Genomic DNA, 20,955 nt, shown 5'->3' with positions numbered 1-20,955 from the left:
GCAGGAAAGCAGGGGCTGAGGAAAGAGACCAAAACTGCAGGGAGACTTCTGAGTGTGTGTATAAGGTACAGGGGTAGGAAACAAAATGGACAGAAGAAAGAAAAGAACATTTGTCATTAACCACACAATTTTCTTCTAATTGTTATAATTAGTAATAGATTTGGGAATCTTATCAGGGTTCTCTAATATGATTACAAGAAAAGCTTTTCTGTTCTGCCTGGAAGAAATAATAAATGTAGTAAACAATGGCTATATTAAAATCTGAAAAGGGCTTGTAGCTAAAATTCTTTCTTAGATAATCCTAGTTCTTAACTTCTTCTATCCCCTGTCTGTGAGCATGCATCTCAGATCTAACAGACACCTAGAAATCACTGCCAAATGTTTGAAATAACTGCTTGACTCGGTAGATGTAGAAATATCACTAATAGCATTTTTCTTCTGGAAAAGAGGCTGCAGGAGCTCCTTGATGGGTTTTACCACACTTTTTGGAAGCTCTCTGTATCACAGCAGCTGAAAACATCAATGATTTTTGTCTTCCCACATAATTTCTTAGTGCATTATATCTGTCCTCGAAGTGCTGTTTCCCAAAATATGCAATTTGTGATTCACTGTGGAAAAACCCTTTTCTTAAGGGTTTGTCTAAGCATTGTGAATATTGGAAATCTTTACTGCCAAGAAGTCTAATATTATGAAACATGGAAAAGCTGGCATTCAGTTAGCAAAAATGGTTAAAATATGCAGTTGTGTATGCCTCTATAATGGCCATCAAAATTATTATTTTTTTTTCGTCTCTACCAATGAAGTACTGATGAAAAGGATAACCTAAGTTAGGGAAAAAAGAATAAAGATCGGTGCATTTCAACTTAGCATTGGCAACAAATGCTGTTTACAAACTGAAATGGGTTGAACAGATCCAGACTGGCCAAAAGCAGTCAGCTCAAACTTGAGAGATGGTGCTTAAATGACTTAATCAGATTTGTTAGCCTTTGTAGACTCTTAATGACTGTTCAGGGAGGCCTTACCTATTTAAACTTCCAAAATGCATTGTGTGTCCTTCTTGCCTCGTAGTTATGTGTGCAATATTATCAACAAACACTTCATCTGTGAGAACTTAATTGAACAGTATTAGCCCATTCGCATGCAAATAGTTCTTCGTGTGGTGTGAAGTTGCATCCTGGACCTGTAGGTTACTTCAGTTAACAGTACAAGGGTAAGCTGCCTGCTTTCTTTTATTCAGACTCCACACAACATAAAACAGTGTACAAGTGCACAGGTAGAATGATAGTGGTATCAAAATAAGTTTTAAAATTCAGTCAGCTTTCTAGTATTGTCTTGCAGGAATCATCCTCTTTCCTACTCCTACTCTTGGAAGCAATTTAAAATGAGAATCGTGGGGGTAGAGGTATGTTTGTCCCCAACTACTGTGATTATTTTTTCTTTTTTTCCCTACCTTTCTCTTTTCCTGGGCTGTTAAATGTATTTTATTCAGAAGCCTTGCTGTTGCCATTTTTGAGAGTTTGGCTGTTGAATTTCAGGAGAGTATTTCATTCCTTATTCCTGTATATCTGAAGAATCCATGCAGGAGGTCAAATTAATTAATTAAAGAAGATTACCTCTTTGCTGATCTAAGGTATGCTTATTGCAACAGCAGGCAGATACAGTCTGAAACGGATCTTAGTGCTGAATCTCAGGCTGTTTCAGACTTTTATGGGGTTCCAGGAAAATGTTAACTCTGGGTACAGGCACTGGGAAATGTGGCGGTTCTCTGGGGAAATTCAGATTAATTTTTACCAGGCTCCTAACAGATGCTGATAAAATATGTTGGACCAAAACTGGAGTGTCTAAAGTTAGACTAAGTACAGATTTAGGAGTCTTACTAAATGAAGAAATCCTGACGTACATTACTGTCTATCTTCAGCTCCCATTTAACTTAGTGGGATTTGCATTTGATCAACAGCCTAAAAGGTCAGGCATCTTTTAAATAGAAACACAATCTCAGTTTCAAAGACCACAAAACTGTAGTTTAGGCTTTTAAGAGTCTTGCAACATGTGGATATTATCTAAAATTGATTGAGGAAGGGAGAGGGCATGGTAAAACCAGTTGGTCTGCTTGAGTTTAGACTGGGTTTCTAACCAGATGTGGTAGGGGGCAGGGAGAAGGAGAAGCCATATCTTGCTACTTGGTTTTGTCCCAGATTACTTTTTTTAATTTGTTGCTTTTTGTTTCCTTAGATGTTATTACTAGAATGTATAGCCTGGTTATGGCCCAAGAAAGCAAATTTAAAATATAATATAAATTATATGTAATACAATAATACGCATATTTTTGAGAAAATCCCATGTCATCATCTTGTCAACAGAACTCTACTGGCACATCTGTGTAACATCACGCAAATTCTTTTGACTTCTGAGGTCAGTTTTTATTTTGTCAATAGATTGCAACACTTAAGAAGTACCTTTAACTCCTGAGTGAGCAGCAGTTGTGTTATGGCATGTATATACATTGTATATAAACATGCCAACTTCTAATGCTTTAGATGGACTTGGCAGCTTACCAGGCCTTTATACATTTTACTTAGTTGAAGCCTCGGGAGTATTCTCATGTGTATGAGACTGTGATATGCATATATACTGATATGCAATGTAATTAAAATTAACTGTTTGTTCTATTTCAGCTAGCCATAGAGTTATGTGTAGATTGACAAGATGTGCCAATTTGAATCTAACATTCACCTTTTCAAATATATTTTTTCCTTTACTTTTGTGAAATACTGTAAGTTCACACTGAATTGGGAGCCCTGTAGCAATACAGCAAACAATTTGTTGAGGATAATATATGTTATTAAAGACAGTCTATTTTTGGCAACTGATAAACAAGCTGGAGGAGTTGAAGAACACAAGTCTCATGACAAGAAGCAGCACAACAAGAATGATGAATGCAGCATCGTGCACCTGGACAAGGTGGCTGCCCATCGGTGCGGGCAGGCGGCTGGCTGGGTAGTGGCTCTGCAGGAAAAGTACTGGGGAGTGCTGGTGAGCAACAAGTAACCCACCCTCGCAGTAACAGCAGCAAACTGCAGACTGGGCTGCATTAGCAAGCGCGTAGCCAGCATGAAGAGGGGACCCATCTACTCCCTACTTGTGCAACTGCATTGCAGTGGCATTTAGCATGGAAGAGAGAAGGCTAAGGAGGAATCCGCAGGCTCTTGCAACTTAAAGAGAGGGCCAGACTCTTTTCAGACATGCACAGCAAAAGAGGAAGAGGCAATGTCACAGATAGCATCAAGTGAATTTCATAAGAGAAAATTCTTCATCATGAGAGTGTGTTTTGAGCCCTGGAACTGGTTGCCCAGAGGTTGTGGAGTCTCCATCCTTCAAGACTTTCAAAACTTGCTTTGGCAAGGCCCTGAGCAACCTGATTGAACTTAGAAATTAACTGTGTGTTAAACAAGTGTTTGGACTAGATGACTTCCAGGGATACCTTCCACCTTTTTTTTTTTTTTTTTTTTTTTCCCCCTGCCTGTGATTCTATATCAAGCTGAAAGCAAGATTTAAGTTTTCTTGTAGAACATTACTCACTTCTTAATGGGAATATGTAAACTGAATGGATTTCATTCTAGATTTCATAAACTTTTCCTTCTGAAATGCCTTTAAAATCCTTAATTTAATGGATTGCTTGAATGTTCAGCTTAATCTTTTTCATGCTGTAGATGCTGTACAAACTTAATCTTAAATTTTTTTTTGTTTGTTTTTGAAAGACAACGTTAGAAATCAACCTTGTAATTGACCCAGAGGGTCTTGACTGACTTGAAGGTTTGGGTAGCTGTTGATGTTTGTTTGCTAATATGGCCATGCTGCTGCAGGTTTCTCTTGTAGATAGGCCAACTCTGCGGCATAATCTTTCATTTAGCTAGAAATACTTGCTGTAGGCCAGCTTTGCTGTTGTAATACTCTTTCAATTTAACTCCATGGGATAATTCTATGTTTTGAGTTGGTGGTGTTGGCTGTGTAAGGTCTATGGGTGCTAGTCATCAGCTGAAACCAATGTCTCACCAAAGTACTTAATTTTTGTGAAAATGAGATTTTATTGGAGCTATTCTGTTTCTGCTGCACGTACTGCAGCTCCTTCTGTATAAAATGAATTTATTTTTTTAAAAGAGAAAAATGTATTTAAAATCTACTGATGCATTTTTAGTTCCATTATGTTTTATTACCGGATCTTCTACTATGACATTGAGTAACAGTATAATACTTGAGAGCTTTTGTCTCCATAAAAAATAGAGCTTTTCATGCAGAATTTAATGGTATAGAACCCAAAGCCAGCAGCAGCTCCCAGTATTCCGTGCTCATTGTTTATTCTCTTAGGATAAATCATTTGACTTTGAGTTTGCATTAGTGACAGATTAAGCTGCTAGTGTAAACGTTGTAGGATTGAGTATTTTGAAAGATGTGTGTAATTTTGTGAAGGAACTAAGCCCGCAAGTATCCGGAAGCGATGTAATGTTGCATGTGTTCAAATAATATTTTGCAATGTTCATGAGAAAAGGAAGTAAGTATTTAGAAAAGTATTGGTGAAATGGTAACAGTTTATGATTCTTAATTTGTGTTTACTGAAAGTAATTCTTGACACATGGAGCTTTTACTGGAATTCACATGTAAAGTTGATCCTGGAAGTAGGAGAGACACGCTTGTGTTACTGTATAGCCAAAAAATCCCATTATTTATAATTGGGTAACCTTTCAATTTACTTTTGACAGTAGAATTGGGCTAGAGTGAAAATATTTTGGGTTTAAGTCTCTGCATTTGAGGTCTATTTGTGAAACGCTAGACACCTTCGGTTTTTAAAAGAAATAGTAAGTAGTTCTCAGTTTCCTGCAACTTATATCTATTTATTGAAAATGGAACCCATAAAATTTAGAATTTGAAATTGTGATGTTCACCAGCATTCTTTAAAATGCTTTTTCTTTCTTAGTCCTCACTGTCAAATTATCATTCTCTTTGTTAACGTTGTGGGGATGATGACACAAATTTTGAACATAGGTCCATCCTGGGGGATGCTAAACCTTCATAAAAAGGGAGGGGCCAACCACTGTTTACTTGACAAAACCCGTCTGGGTTAGGTGAACCTGCACGTACAACCTGGAGAAATAAATTCATGGTAAAATGTAGTACTTGTGGCAGCACTACTGAATGCTGGTTATTTTTTCTCTTAACTTTAATACTTTTTTTTCCACATGTAGACCCTGAAGATTTTTTGGTCAGTTCAGTTCTCCTATAACTTTAATTAGCAACACGTTATGCACAGAAAACTTGGGGAAAGGGAAAAAAAAAAAAAACCAAACCACAACACCACCACCCCCCCACCCCCCCCATATCTTTCCCTAACATAAATGTCCTTCATGGCATTGAAAATTTATGCAGCTTGGCATAGATCTTGGGCTTGCTGGAGAGCTAGGTAGAAAATTCTGTTCCCTACTGCTTAGATGTTAGGTTTGCAAGATCTTTGTTTTGTCTTGTCTGTAAAGGGCTAACATGTCCTTGGTTAATACTGACATGCTTATGTAGCATGAAATGCACGTTCCTTAACTGATTCAGATTTTTGAAGATACTCTGTACTAATTTATATGCTGAAGAAATAATTCTGATACTTGGATACAGATCAAAATTTTCTTGTTACGAAGACAAACAAAGTTGATGGAAACCAACTTTAAACAAAAAAATATACCAATTACGTGTTTGTATTATAGAGCTTGGCAATAATGTTTAACTTTGCTACATTTAATAAAAACTTAATGGGCAAATTTAATGTTACTGAATTTTTTTGTTTAAGAAACTTGGTCAGCGTGTAATCAGGTTTTACATAAACTTGGTGGAAAATCAAATTAATCTCATACAGATGTTAAAAAAAATTCTTTCAAAGGATCACTTTTACATGTTTATGGATGACGTTGTAACAGGGCAAACTTAGTTGTGTTCTAACTGTAATAAAGTTTTTTGTACTATCTGGTATGAAAGGATAGTGCCAGAGGTGAAGGATGGTGAACAACGAGCTAGGTGAGTTGTTGGGTACAGATGGTAAAAAAGCAGATTTCGGCTTTCTCTTAATTATTGCATTAAATGTGTTTAGCTGTCATTCCAACAGAATGATAAATTTAGCTGTAGCATAGTAATTCAGCAATGCAGCTGACAACATTTGTTAAAGATTTCTGTCGTCTTTAGAGTAGTTTTGAATTAGACTGTTTAGTGCAGGTGCGTTAAAACTGTGACTTATGATTTCTTTTATCCACTTATCTATTTAATCTATTGAAAAAATTAGTTGTTGGTTCAGAAGATTTAACATAATGAATTGAAAGCCATTTCTTCTTTGACCAGACCATTTTGTTCATATTCCTGAGAAATCTGAATTAGTTTAGAATGTGTTTTCTTTTGTGTTCATTCTGAATTTAGATTTCTGTTTTTGTCTGAGGCTACTACATGGTTAAAGCAGCTGCTCTTCCTTCACAGGCCTATGAAGAGTACACCAGCAAACTAGATGCTCTACAGCAGAGAGAACAGCAGTTATTGGAATCCATGGGGAATGGAACGGATTTCTCTGTCTCCAGTTCGGCTTCAACAGACACAGTTGCATCATCTTCCTCCTCTAGCCTCTCTGTAGCACCTTCATTCCTTTCGGTTTATCAAAACCCTGCTGATATGTCACGGAATAACCCTAAGTCTCCACAGAAGCCTATTGTTAGAGTCTTCCTGCCCAACAAGCAAAGGACTGTGGTGAGTCAGTTTCTATTCACATACTTGTAACCTCAATATTTCCTGTATCTCTCTCCCTCTGTATGCAAGTTAATTTAGGAGCTGAAAAAATACCTGTGTGGAGGTCAAAGAGGTGGCACAATCACTATTTGTACTCTGCCGCACTCACTTGTTTTCGATGTTGAATGTTTTCTACAGGATTAACACAAAGATATCCATTCTAGCAGTAATACAGGATACAAAACTTCTAGGAGTTTTATAACAACGAAGATACCTCAAGAAATATTTTTCTCAAATCAGCTTTCTTGGATAAATAGTAATCTACCATTTTACAATGGTTAGGAGGGGGCAGGAAGCTCTGTTTCTTGTATTGTACAAAATTATTGATTAGTTTAACAGGGCAAGATTGGGGAAAGTAAGTGTTTTCCATGTTGTCAAAGTTACTAGCAGCAGTGAATGCTTTAGAACAAGTACCAGCGTCCTGCAGCTAAGTAGGGCTGTGCAGAATCACTTGGGGTTTTTGTGTTTTTTTGTGGGTTTTTTGGTTTTTTTTGTTCGTTTGGTTGGGTTTTTTTCTCCCCACTCACTGTGGTGAGTGTTTCATGTTGAGACCCTGATGCTATCAGGCCCTGTGTAGACAACTGGCTAGGGGAGGGACATAGTTGCTATTAGGAGGAGAAAGAAGTGTTGCCTGCAAACTGCTCAAAAACTAGTGTTTATCAGTTTTCACAATGTTACAGTGATTCCTGGAGTCATGGAAGAAGAGTTGATTTTTTGGTGGCTATTTAATTGTCTGTTATAGGCGGGATCTTTTCATCAGTTAAGAGCTGCCAACTGAAGAGCCTTGATACGTGCTTTAGCGTAATACACTGCAAATTGTGGTACATGAAATTACTGGCAAGCCATAGTCTAGGCTCTGTTTTGCAAGGCGGTGCATTTTCCTCACTTAGAAGGGGAGCCGTGGTTCCAGAGGAAGTGGGAAATGAATGGATAGCACAGCCAGTGTCCATGTGAAACCAGTGCTTTTTGTAGCAGTCGGTCAGGTATTGGCTGTCACTGCACTGTGACTGCCTGTGGAAATGGAGTTGCTGGCAAAGAGAAGAAAACACAAACTGAGTAGTGCTGGGCATTGGGACCATGTCCTCTCCCTTCCCCTGCTGCTTTCCTTCCATCCCTCCCTCCCCTGCCCCACCGAAGGAAAGAGATCATAAGACTTATAGTGGGAACAACAGATTAAAGGGCAGTTGTTTTCACCTGGTTTTTTTTTTTTAATATTGCTTAATTGTGAAAGATATTGCTAAAGATTGAAAGTAGTATTTGGTTTTTGACCTAGAGAATGGGGGTTTAATGTAAACTATGAGCACTGTGCAGATGTACAGTTAAGCAAGTACAAGTAAGTTAACAGGTAAGTAACAAGTAAGTTAAGCAAGGTGATTTTGTGAGGTATGGCTAGGCACGTAGCACTAGCCACACTGTGAAATTTGGAGAGACTCTGGTTTCTTCTTCATGTCTTCTGTCCCACCCTGTCTGGCTATTGTAGCCTCAGCCCCTGTGATCAGGCTGTTGTTCCACAAGTGGTTTTTGTTTCTTTCCTACAGTGGGTCACAGAATGTCGCTTCCTGCATTGTTCTGTGCATTTCCTTTTGTGTCTCCTATGTGTTATCTTGTCCTCTTCTCTAAGCCACACAGTATATTTCTACTCTTATTCTTTTCTCCTCATCTGCAATATTCCTCTTCTGCTCCTTTCCCTCTCCTCTTTTTCACCTCCTCCTCAATCCTTTTATCATAGGTGTAGTAAGGCTTTTCTCAAGTCTGAGCTGTTTTGCTTTTGAAGGAATCACTTTATGTAAAGAATAGTTTATAATTATGAAATATACTTTTGAAATATCAAACTTGCAGGCAAGAATGAGTTTTTTGGATGTTCAAATGTGTGTGTGCCACCAAGTTTAAGTTATTTCTGAATATGCAAATCTGATTACACGTTAGGAAAAAGAGGCAACTGAACTTCAGTGTGAACCAGGTGATACAATTTTGGGCCAGTACAGAACTGTCTTGCCTCAACTGAGACATGGTTTTGTGCATGTTGCTGGTCCATTCTAATCAAAGTAAAACAGGTTGTCTTCAACCAATGCATCTTTAAGTTCTTAAGTAACAGTAAGAGATCAGTTTGGTATGCTCAAAAACATGTGTGAGACTGTGCTTTCCCAGACGAGTATTTCTTCTCACTTTTATCCTTAAGCTTTGGGTTTTTTGATGAATGTTGTGATTCTGTGGTATCAGCCATGCTTATTAGGAGCTTGTGGATTTAACCAGAGAGATTAAGTTCAAGAATGCCAGCTTGTCTGTTGCCATGTCTTGACTAAGAGTTAGCTTTGTAGCTTGAGGACGTGCTGTCATTTGATGAGGGAATTGTTGCACTTAGCAGTAGTACTCAGTGACTGACAGCAGGGCGATAGGAGTTTTTTCCAGCACTGATTCTAGATGCTCTTTGCTGGCCATGGGAGGCAAATGTGGTTTATGTTGGGTGTAGTCAGGGAGAGGCTCTTGCTCCTGTCTCCAGCTCTCTACTGGAGTCTAAACACAATTTGCCTTACCAGGTTAGCCCTGCAGCTTGTTTCCAGCTTGCTAAATGTGGGACACTAAGAGTAGAGCTTCAGGAAAATCTGTAGTCTTGTGCTGTGGTAATAATAATAAAAAAAAAAAAAGTGGTACCAACAAGAGTAGGAGCCAGGCTAGTGGTGGGGGGAAGGTGCGAGTCCCTTTAGTCTCAAATCTGGTATAAGTGTGTCTGTAGATGCACTTACATAAAGGAAGAGGCAGATGCCTGCAGATGCAGGGAGGCATGAGCTACACATATGGGATTGCTGGCTGGAAGCTCAGGTTGACATGATTCAGCTTCATACGCTGTATAGCAGGGTGGAAGTTGGCTCCAGTTCTGCTAGGAGAGACCCATTTTTGGTTGAAATTGTTATTCTAAATAAGCAATTGGAAATATATACTCGGGTCTGGTCAGCAGATACTGCAAATTTATGGTTCGGCTTTGGGTTAGGGAGAGAGCTGACCTCTTTTTACTTCAGTTTTACACATTGCTTGGGTCTAGTTATGTTACTAACTATGAACTTTTTTTTTTAATAGACCTAGTACATTATCTCTGTTTTAGAGCTGGGAAACGGTGCTTACAAGAACTCTGAGCGTTGGGGCTATTGGCCTTAGAGCTGAAGTTCATTTCTCTGAAACCTGAAATATGTTATTGAGTGCTCATGTTATTGAGAAATTCAGGAATTTCTTGTATGGTGACTCTTAATGTAGTTACTCTGTTTTCAGTATTTATTGATCCTACACATAGTCTGTTGAAAACGAAGGACATTCCAGAAGGAAACCCAGTTCGGAAGGAATTGCAGCTTATAGTGCAGTTTTAACTGCAAGTAGTCAGATGATAGGCTACCACCCAGGAGTTTTCAGTGAATACTGGGATTACTTGCTGTGGTACACTTCCTTCATTCTCTCAATGGATAGAGAAGTCTTGTGCATGTCTTGGTCTTCCTTCATAACCTCTGGCTTTAAGAACAGACCTGTTGTGTCTCACTTGTGCCCATTAACTGAGCCCTTTGCTTATGTAGCCATGATGGTAGTTTAGGGTTTTCAAGTATACAGGATAGCATCAGATGTGGTGGGTTGAAGTAGGAAGGAGATTCCTTGTGAAAATACATGGTACCTGCCATTAGGGCCTCCCCGTGCCCAAGTCCCCATTCCATATGGCTGTTAAAGTAAGGATGAAATGTGTCCTACAGTCGAGCATGTAGCTGGGAGAGGAGAGATGCTCTTAAAGTTGCAGTGTTGCAACAAGCTTCCCCCCACCCCAACCTTAATTGATTTCAGTTAAAATCTACTTCTGAAAGAAATCTTTTATAATATCACAATAATATTTTCAGTCTCTACCTCCAACCACAGACCCACTTCAGGAGGAGAGAAATCTTATCAGGTACTAGGGAGTCTTTGTTTATTTTTATCTGGTAATGCAATGACAGTTCTTAAACTGACTTAATTTAAAGCGACTGGAATTAAATTGGAGAACCAACCTCCTCATTTGTCTTTGATCATACTCTGAAGCAGTCCCAAGTACTACAACAGCCTTCTGCTACTTGTTTAGAGCTGTTAAAACTGCAGGAAATGCCAGGGGGGGGAGGTGCTTACATTTTTGACTAGCCAACTGCCTTGTTACTTGAGAGTTGTCTACGTTTTTTGTTTATTAGTGGTATTGTTTGTGTGTAGGATCAGGCAAATACATCTGTTTGAGTTGGCTCCAATTAGAAATATAATGTAGGGAAACTGATGGAGTACAAAGAAATAAGACCACATTGATCAGTGTAAGTGATTTTGGTGTAGGGGTAGTGTAGCTAATGTCAGGTTTCTTTGTGCATGTCATGATAAAGCAGAGCGTTGGATAGAAAGCTTTTCTTAATGTAGGAAAAGGTGTGAAGGTGCTTCCTTGAAAGCCTAGCTAGTAAGTGGTGGAGCCTCCTGCTGCTGATCAATTAGTAGTTGAAGTCAGCATCTTGATTCAGCTGGTGGCACAGCAGGGTTAGAATGTAACTTTTTTGGAAAGCAAAACCAAGTTTATCCCCATAATGGAGAGAGATAAATGTCTAAAATATGTATACTTCCTCTTTCCTCAGTGGCATGGTTCAGCTGGCAAGTTAAATGTCCTTTGGAGAAGCATTCTGCATCGATGTGACAAGGTTAAGTCTGTGTGGGGTTTTTTGTTTTGTTTTGTTCTAGGCCAGAGAAGGATGTTGAAATGATAAAAGTGCAAGATGGTGAAAGTCTACCTGAGATTGTCAGTTATTTTGCAGAACAAATTGACGAGGCTTATCCAAACTGTGGGTGGGGAGAATGTAGGGAAAAATTAGTTTAAAGCTTGTTTGGGTTAGGGATCTAAATGGCTGTGGGGTGGATAGTAACAAAACTGCTGATTAAGGGAGAGCTGTTGGATAGGAGAGGGAGGTAAGAACTCTGACCTTGAGCTGGCTGTTAGAAGTCTGAGAGATTACGTTAGATGCTGAGACTTGGTTTTGGTGAAAGGGAGATAATCTTGAATGGGAAGTGGATGCTACTGTGTCAGCATAAAAGCATAGATTACATTTACTGGTGAGATTTCTGAGAAAATGCGTGGAGCCAGAAGAGAACAAAACCTTGTGAGATCCTTAGATAATTGTGTTGTGGATTAGGATCTTTTTTTCCAAATTATACGATTACATGATTGAAGGTGCAAGCAGAGAGAGAAAAGAAACGGAAGACGCTCGTACAAATGAATGGAAGGAGACACACAGCTGGTTGTTGGGGAGGGGTAGTAATTCAAGGAGAATGAGGATTAACAACTGATCCAGAGGTATGGGAAGACATCATTAAAGATCTCAATAGGATAACTTCAGTTTAATGTAAGAGGCAGAAGACAGTGAAAAAAGTTTAAAATGAACTGAAGAGGAGGAGTTCCAGGCAATGAGCATAAACAGCTTTCTATGAGTGTAAAGATTACAGGAATATGGTATTTGCATATAGGACAAGATTTAAGCATTTTGGGGGATTGCTTCTAGTTGTGTGATTTTTTTTATTTTTTTTTGAGGGTTTGGGAGGGTGTTGTTTTTTGAGCACCTGGGTAAAGTATCTTTTGCATGTCTTTGGGACTGCCAATTTTAAACTGGTAGGCTTGGGTTAAGGAAAAAAAATCCCCATTCCCTGTTGCAAGGACTGTTGCAACTTTTGCCTTCCTCTGTAAAAGCTGACAACACAGTTAAAATTATTTAGGAATTTTACCTATTAGATTGCTTGGTTACTGTAGACCTTAAGACATTAGTAAGACTTTTTAGACAGGTTTCCTGTGGCACATCAGTTGTGGCTGGTTCCTTGCAGGAAAGTGTTCTGAGACCTTGGATGGAATAATTATTTCGTGGATGTATCTGGAGTGTATCTCTGTTGCAATGAAAGAGTACAAGAATGAGGCAGGCATATATGATATTTTCCCTGAGTTGTCATCCAAATTTCAGCTATTTGTCACTCAGGAATTTTATTAGTTTAAGTGTCTTATATGTGGTAACCCTCCATCCAGTCCCCATTAAACCCATCCTGTGGATACTAGAAGTTTGTGTCTTGTGGTAAGGAATTCCACAGGCATGATTGTATCTGGTGTGAGTAATCATATTCTGTGTTGGTCTTTAAATCTGCCACATGCTAGCTCTCTATACTTTATACTGGAGGAAATAAAGGCTTCTGAGAAAAGCCATTTAATACAAGGCCTGATAAAACAAATGCCTAAAACGAGTCGTAACTTAGGAACAATATTAGGAGGTTTCTGATGTTGTAGGGAAGTCTAGTAGAAAAGAAGAGAGTGGAGTGGAGGGGCTTATAACTCAAGTACTTTATGAACAAGATCATATAACTTGCTTATATTAGCAGCCCTGAATAATTTTGATTACCCAGGAAATCTCTTCCAGCCAAGTACTTAGTGTGGGAAGAAACAGTCTGAAAGCAAATGAGCAGTCCTGAATGCTAGTATGCTGGAGCATGGAAAGTTAGAAGAAATTGGTGTTTAGGTGTAAGAAATGATGGGCAGTTGAAAGGCATCAGGTGGTGATGATTCTTGCTCTTAATCTGTATGTAACCTGTCACTGTCTACCGCACACTGCTGGCTTCTAGAGGAAATGTTTGCTTCGTGTCCTCTGACCATCTTGGTGGAATTGTCGTAAGGCTGGTAAGGAGTCTCTGCTGCTCTGCTCAGTGAGTTTATAGGGGGTCCTTTCTCACAGTTCCAGCGCCTGCTCTCTTTCTGTGAGCATGAACAAGGAGTGGATTTGGTAGTTTTGAATTTCATTTCTGTCCATAGTGGTCTGAGTAGTGACAGTGAAACTAGGAATCAAGAAAAAAAAAGACTGGCAGGTGCTGTTCCTGCTTTGGGAAAGCTTAGAGGCCTCCAAGTACGTCAGCTCTGCAGATTCTGGATAGGATCAAATCATTATGCATTTTTACCCACCATGAGGTCTAAAATCTTCCTATGGCAGCTTCTAAACCAAAAGTAATACTTTGGTAAAAAAAGTTTCCCTTTCTTCTTTGTTCAACTATAGAAGATTGTGTGGGTTTTGGTGGTTCTTTGTTTTGCCTTTTTTTAACTTTAATTAGAGGTGATTTGTGTAAAAACTCAGCATAAATTTGGGTCAGTAAAGTTCTTTTCCACTTTATTATGTATTGTTATGCTTCATATAAGTGTCATAGGTATATATGTATTAGAAAGTTCATGGTAGTTCTCAAAATGCAAATGTGAGACACGTTTTTAAAAGGGAGAATTTGTATTTTTAAGACTTACAGAAACTAAACAAGATTGAGTGCTGTGCATGGGGACAACTCTTACTTCAGGTTTTTCACTCTTGTCACACCTTGGTTAATTAGTACCTCTGCCTTTTAATTAGACAAGCAATCATGTGGTCTTCTCTGCAGTCATGAAGACTGGAAGAATCAGATATTTTTACCCTACCTAAATTCCTAGCACAAATTAATTCATCATGCATGCACAACTGGACTCCTTCAAATGTTCTGGTTTTAAATCTGGTACTTGATGCATTTCTTTTGACTCAAGATTTGCATCTTACTTTCTGGAGTTTATGCTGTGAGTTTGTGCCTCAAGCTTACTGAGTAGTAAGCGCTGGATTTCTATAGGCATTCAAGCTGTCCTACCAGTTTCACCTGTCAAGTATAAGGAAAATTCAGAGAAGGAGTGTTCAGGCAGCTGAATAAACTAGTTTCTTGCTTTTAATTGCACACCTGGTTTAACATGATTAGGTTTTTCTAACAAAAAACAATTAAAAATTCTCATGTCATATCAACCATGCAGCAGAAATGGAGTTTATTTGTAGCCTATGCCAATGGATGCTCACTGAATGTGTCTTAATGTTTTGGAATTTTATGCATCATATGAACAGACTGGTAGAATGAAGTAAATGATAGCTTACTTTCAAGTAAACTTTACTTGATACTTTTTTTTTTAAATACTTGGATTGTGAGGGAGAACTGTTGGCCTACTTATCCTATTGCTGAAAGGCAAAATCAAATTAGAGACTAAATTACCAGTTTTCTTTGGGAAGAAATTTAACTGTGGAAGACCTCTTTTAGGCTGTCAATAAGCAACCAAAATGTTCTTACCTCACAGGAGTTGTACAATGAAATAGACTTTACAGCTACCATGAGACCATGAGTAAGTCCTTCATGTCTAGGAAAGCCCGAAGAATGCATCTTTGGGAGGTGTTTAGTGAAGCAAGGTGAGCAGCACTGCTACAGCAGACTGTACTGGGGTCTGGCTTGAGTGGAGTGAATTTTCTTCAGAGCACTCGTATAGTGCTGTGTTTTAGACTGGTAACCAAAGTTTAGTGCTGATAACACAGCAGCGGGTTAGCTATTGCTGAGCAGTGCTTGTACAGGGTCAAGGCCTTCCCTGTTTCCCAGCGCTGCTCCCAGCGAGTAGGCTGAGGAGGGGCCACAGTGGGGACAGCTGACCCCAACTGACCAAAGGGATATTCCATGCCATATAACATCACCCTCTGCAATAAAAACGGAGGGGAGTTTTTCCAAAGTCGCTATTGCTCAGGGACTGGGCATCAGTCTGCTGGTGGTGAGTGATTGCTTCTGCATCACTAGGAAATTTTTTTGCCTTCTTTTTTTCCTTCACTTATTAAATTGTCTGTATCTCGATCTAGGAGTTTTCTTGCTTTTGTCCTTCCAATTCTCTTCCCCCATCCCACTGAGGGGGGAGTGAGCAAGCAGCTGGGTGGTGCTCAGCTACCTGCTGGGGTTAACCCACCATGCAGGCTAAACTCAATGTTCGATAAATTCAAAGTAGTATGTGTTGCAAGGAGAATAATTTACTCTACTTCAATTTTATTGACATACAGTCTTGGATTGCAAAGTCAAACAATATTGAAAACTTGCCATTATAAAATTGATGGCTTGTCATCTCAAATGCCTCGTGCAGCATTGATCACTGCTTTTTAAGAGTATTCCTCAAGTAAGGAGAGCTTAGTGATTTCTTACCGTAAGAGATGCAGAGCCTGTCTGCAGAAAGTAATGAATGATAGAGGAAAATATTGTTTGGTTTCCTTTACCTCTTGATGTGCTAGGCAGGCACTCAATGAAATGGAATGCAAGTGACAAATCTGAAAATAATCAGAAGAAATATTTTAATTCCATGTCTAGTAAGTCATACTTAAATTGGTGGCTTCTTGTGTTAAGTAAATGAATCAAGCAAAGCTTTATTATGTGTATACTATACGGAGATGAAAGTGTCCGTTTGTAACTTAAATTTCCAATGTGTTTGCGTTTTGGTTTGGAGAGCAGCCAGCTGACTTTTTCGTCACTTGAACAGAAACCTCAAGGTCTTGGGTTTTGATTCCCATATGGTGGCTACAGATATTTTTCTAGATGAGCATTTCTCTCAAGCCTGAAGTCTAAAGCCGTATTTTCCAAACTTTTTTTTTTATCAGCTCATCACTGTCAGCCTTCACAACTTCTGGCACTGGTATTCACCCTAACTAAAATTTTAAGATGGTGATCCCACTGTCTACTATAACCTTACAAATGGTCAGTGCTCTTCTGAAGGCAGTTTGGGAGCTGTCCTCAAAAGCTTGAAAAATGATAGTGTGGAGGCTGCTGTTGAACTAGGCACAGCAGGCTTGTGATCCAGTGTGGTTCAGTGATGGTATACTCCTGGGCAAATATTTCTGTACTGACATAAATCAGTCCATTGTGTCCTACAAATGACTACCCCTTAATTGTGTTGGAGGTGCAAGTGGGTGCTGATAACCAATGTCTTTGCAAGTTAAATGGGATGCATTTGATGGGACGGTAACAGCTTTGTAAAATGGGTAAATTCTCTTCAACTTCCCTTGGAAACAAGATTTAGTGCAATGGAATTGTCTCCCATTTGTCTTACTGATGTGCTCCATTAAGAATGTATATTCTTAAATATTGCTTTCTCCTGGAAGTTCATTGGAGGATCATGCCCTGAAATCCAGAACAGCTGCGTCTGAAAGCCGTGGTTCTTCGTGTTATAGAAGATGTGATGTTTCGTATCCTCTTATGTCCTCTTTGCCACAGAGGGGGTTAATTTTATCTGTTAGTGCTGTAGAAAGTGGCTGACTGGTTAAACATTTGTCCTTCATACCTAAGATGAGAAACTAAAGGTGGATCTCATGTTTGGACTTTTACCAGAAAACCTAATATATGGGAAGGCAAAACTAGTTATTTGACAATAAAATAGCTTAGCTTATTTCTTTGCCAACACATTGAATTCTGTGAGCATGTTGCTGGCATTTTTTAGGTAGCGCGAGGGGAAAAGTGTGATCTTTCAAGGTGTATGTGTTAAGTAAATCAGTACTTGGAAGTGATATTTCAAAATCCATACTACTTGGAATATTCTCGCTATTGTACCCACTACTCTGTTTAACTGTTTAGAATTTTTCTGAAGCTCTAAGGTATGTTACACGTGTCTTACATACATAACACTTGGCTAAAGTGAGCTGAACTGCAGTGCTAGGCTGAGGAAAAAACAGAACCACCTAACTAGTTTTGAGAAGTATAATGCTAGATATTCAGAGCTGTCCAGCCTCTCCACTTTCAGAGAATACCTTTACATTGATTTTGAAATGCTTTTCAGTCTCTTCAGTCTCTTATTGCTATAAAATATTGGAAACTGCACTGGTGTAAGGAAGCATTTTTAACTTACTGAGATCATGCCAGTTTCTGCTCTGATGTTAGAAAAGTGATGTAAGAGTTATTTAGGGATGTAGCCCTGAATTTCTTACTGAATCGGGAATGACCTGATTTACAGAAAGAAATTATTTATCATGCATTGCTTAAATGCTTGTGGCTGCAGTACTAAATATATATCAGCAATGTTGTTATGAATACTTACGGTCCATAGAAATAGTTTACATGAGTAAAAGAAATGAGGAAATTAAATGCTATAGTTCTGTTTAATCTGTTTAGGTAGTAAGACTCTACTGTGCAAATTTTTGGAGCACTGGAATAATTTTCATTTATTTCCTTGAGACTTCACATTTGCAAAGTTGAGCATGTGTTTTGGTGTCTTCCTGAATCGTTACTTGCCTGATTCAATATGCACAAGTAAATTACTTTCTTTGGTATATTAGTAAGCTATGCACTGAACATGTCTTGCAGTATGTATTGGCACCTTCTGTACTATTCTGTAGTTTTGTATAGCCCATGCTCTTCACTTTTGAAAATTGTTTGCTGAATCAACTATTCAAATTGTTATAAAAACCTAAACCTTTTCTGATCTACAAATCCTAGGCAGATAAGTAACTTAGAAAACCCTTAGCAATTAGAATTTGGAAACAGATCCCCTAATTGAGTAGCACAAATTTCTAGGTGATAACTGTTGTGAAACATTTAGCTTCTTTTAGTTACAAAATAGAGGGATCAAAAGATAATGGATAGACGTGGACGAAATGTGTTTGAAATAATATTAAGCATTCTTTGTTTCAAAAAAATGCAAACTTTGTTCAGTTTACTGGATTACAGCGATAAGGCTGCGTATATTGGAGATCAGAAATTTTCTCATGGGGAACTGATTTTGTCAAAAAATGCTGATGTGATTCAGTTAAAATGCTCTGTGGGAACACTGTCAAAACTCTTGATGGAATTGATAAACCCATTTTGGTGCCTGCCTGCTAGGCTGGCGCTGCCGGCTCTTGCCCAGCAGCCTGGGGGCTCAGCAGATCGGGGGCTGCTCCACACCTGGGCTTCTGCTCCCTGTGCTCCCCGGCTGTGGGGCTGCACCCTCCCTCCGGCCGGGGGGGAGTAGGAGGCTGTTCTGAAACTCCGACTTCGGAGGGCCTGTCTGTTAGCTGGAAAAAAAGAACTTGGAGTTTTTTTTCTTAAGATTGAGTTACTCTCCAAATCACTGTCTTGGAGCTGGATTTTTCTTTAACTTTGCCTTGGGGGGGGGGGGGGGGGGGGAGAGCTTTGAGGGGAATGCTTTGCAGAGTGAGATTTCTGCTTTACAGCAGGTGCTGGTAGGGACTGAAGGAGGGGGCTGAAGGGCTACACGCACAGATGGTGATAGACCGAACTGTACCAGTCTGGGAAAATGATTAATCAATACTACAGGAATTTATTCTAGTTTTTAGTTCTTTTAATTTAACCTTCTGTTTCTCTGCTCAGGAGTTCTGTACAAGAATGTTCTAAATGTGATGCTGATTCAGGATCCTGGTGATTTTAAGAGAAATCAAAACAGTTCCCTAACTGTTTTTTAGCTGGATCTTGTTGCATATGGCAGTGAAGAGAACAAATGTTCTATCCATGTTTCTAATGGCAAGTTGCATAAATTCGGCTCAGATTTTAATGAAGGGAACTTGGGGAAGTAATACTGAGGAACAGTGAATGATAAGTGAGGGAAATGCTTAATGCATGTTTTTCATAGTCCTATTGCACTTGCATAGCAGTAGGCAACCTTCATTCTGATACGTCCCAAGTTTTGAGAGCTTACTTTTCTGATCTTGATGATCAGAAAGGAAGCCTGAAACTTCATAAGTCTTGTTTTCAGCAGAATTAAAAAGAAAGAAAGAAAGTTAAAAATCACCTGAAGTGGCATTATTTACACCACTGTAATTAATTAATAGACTTGGAACTTTTCGGTTCCTGATGCAGACCTTTGCTTCATGAGGTACTGGAGAACATTGTTGCCCTTTATGCAGGATCAGTGCTGGAGGAAGAAAGTGTCTTCCAGTGAGCGCAAGGCTCCTTCCCTCTTTCTCTTCATCTCTTCTTTAATGTTAGTCACCTTTCCACTGCTTGGCTTTTCCTCCTTGTCCTGTTCCATTCCCTCACTCAGGTCTAGATTTTACTACTCTGTTTTCTTTTAATACTTATTGCCTTCAAGTTTTCTGCCTGAGCTAGAACCTTTCCCCCCTCTATGCTCAGTTCTAATGCTTTGCTTAGGCAATCCCTTCCCCCTGGTGCTCCTTGTCCAAAATGAGCTGTCTTTTCTCCTAATCACAGCATGAAAGCTTCCTATTCAGGATGTGCTTCCATTGCCTCCCCAGCTGTTTCAGCCAGTTCTCCCCTACATGGTAGTTCATGGTATCTTTGTTAGCTCTTCAGTCTGCCTTCCCTCCATCCTGCTTGGTTGTGTCCCACCAACCTGCTGATGGTGATCCCCTCTCCCAGTGTACACATCCTTTCCGTAGTCAGTGCTTAAGCTTGTCCTGCTTCTCTCCTCCCATTTCTCCTTCATGCCCAACCACTTTCCTGGCTCTCTTCATTCCCCTTTTTCCCCCCACGGTCTGTCTGTCACCCCCTCAGTATTTGAATTTCTTCTTCCACTATGGATATCAGTGGTGAAGTAACTGAGGTTGCTGGAAAGGTAGACCTGAAGTGTCTGTGGGGGCTCTACCTCAATCCAGTGGGAGCTGGAGCTGTACTTACAGGACAAATAGCCTTGAGCCCAAGAACACTCGCTTGCTCCATCAGAGTGGCTCATGATTGGGCCTGACATGTGTGGGAGGTTGGAGCGCACCTCTGAAATCCTCAGAGATTTTAGTCAAATTCTTAAAAATACTTACTCTGTATTTGTAAATATATACGTTGGAGGCGGGGAGAACTTGTCACCTGACACTGAGGGGACAGACAGGTTCGTTTAGGGATCCTTGGTAGCATGATGATGGCACGAAATCATAGTTACAATTAAAGCTTTATTTTCTTAACATGATATTATGATTAGTATAGCATGGAATTTATTATTAGAATGGTACAGGATTTCTACAAGCAGAATCAATATAGTGCAATTTATAAGTAGTATAATACAGAATTTGTAATACAACTTAATTTATAATTTCTAATCACCTGGATCCTTGGCAGATCGGGTCAAATCTTAATACATAGTTTGCCATATCAATATAACAATCGTAATCTAGACTCTAAATTCATATAAAAGAGATGAGTTGCTCCCTCAATCCTGGGAGGAAGCAGAGGACGGTGGAGGCATCCCTGGCCACGGCGAGCCCTGGGTCTCGCTGTCCAGTCACAGCTCCGGTCCAAGTTCTCCCCTTAGGACTTGTAACCGGTTGACTTTATAGACAGTGCTCTGGGTGCTGTTATGCTTCCCTGTTCTGTGACAAGGCCATCACCACCACCTGGTGGCCCTGG

General features: G+C 39.4%; 1 protein-coding gene across 2 annotated transcripts in view; it reads left to right on the top strand.

Annotated features, from left to right (window-relative positions):
- Positions 1 to 20,955, top strand: part of BRAF (B-Raf proto-oncogene, serine/threonine kinase) — an 81,631-nt gene that overhangs the window by 20,944 nt on the left and 39,732 nt on the right. For both annotated transcript variants that reach the window (XM_075503358.1, XM_075503366.1), the window contains exon 3: positions 6,505 to 6,768. In XM_075503358.1, coding sequence (XP_075359473.1) covers positions 6,505 to 6,768 — 264 coding nt within the window. The remainder of the gene's footprint in view (positions 1 to 6,504; positions 6,769 to 20,955) is intronic.

Source organism: Mycteria americana, chromosome 1, assembly GCF_035582795.1.
Source record: "Mycteria americana isolate JAX WOST 10 ecotype Jacksonville Zoo and Gardens chromosome 1, USCA_MyAme_1.0, whole genome shotgun sequence".
Lineage (NCBI taxonomy): Eukaryota > Metazoa > Chordata > Aves > Ciconiiformes > Ciconiidae > Mycteria > Mycteria americana.
This window is presented reverse-complemented; position numbering and strand designations above follow the sequence as displayed.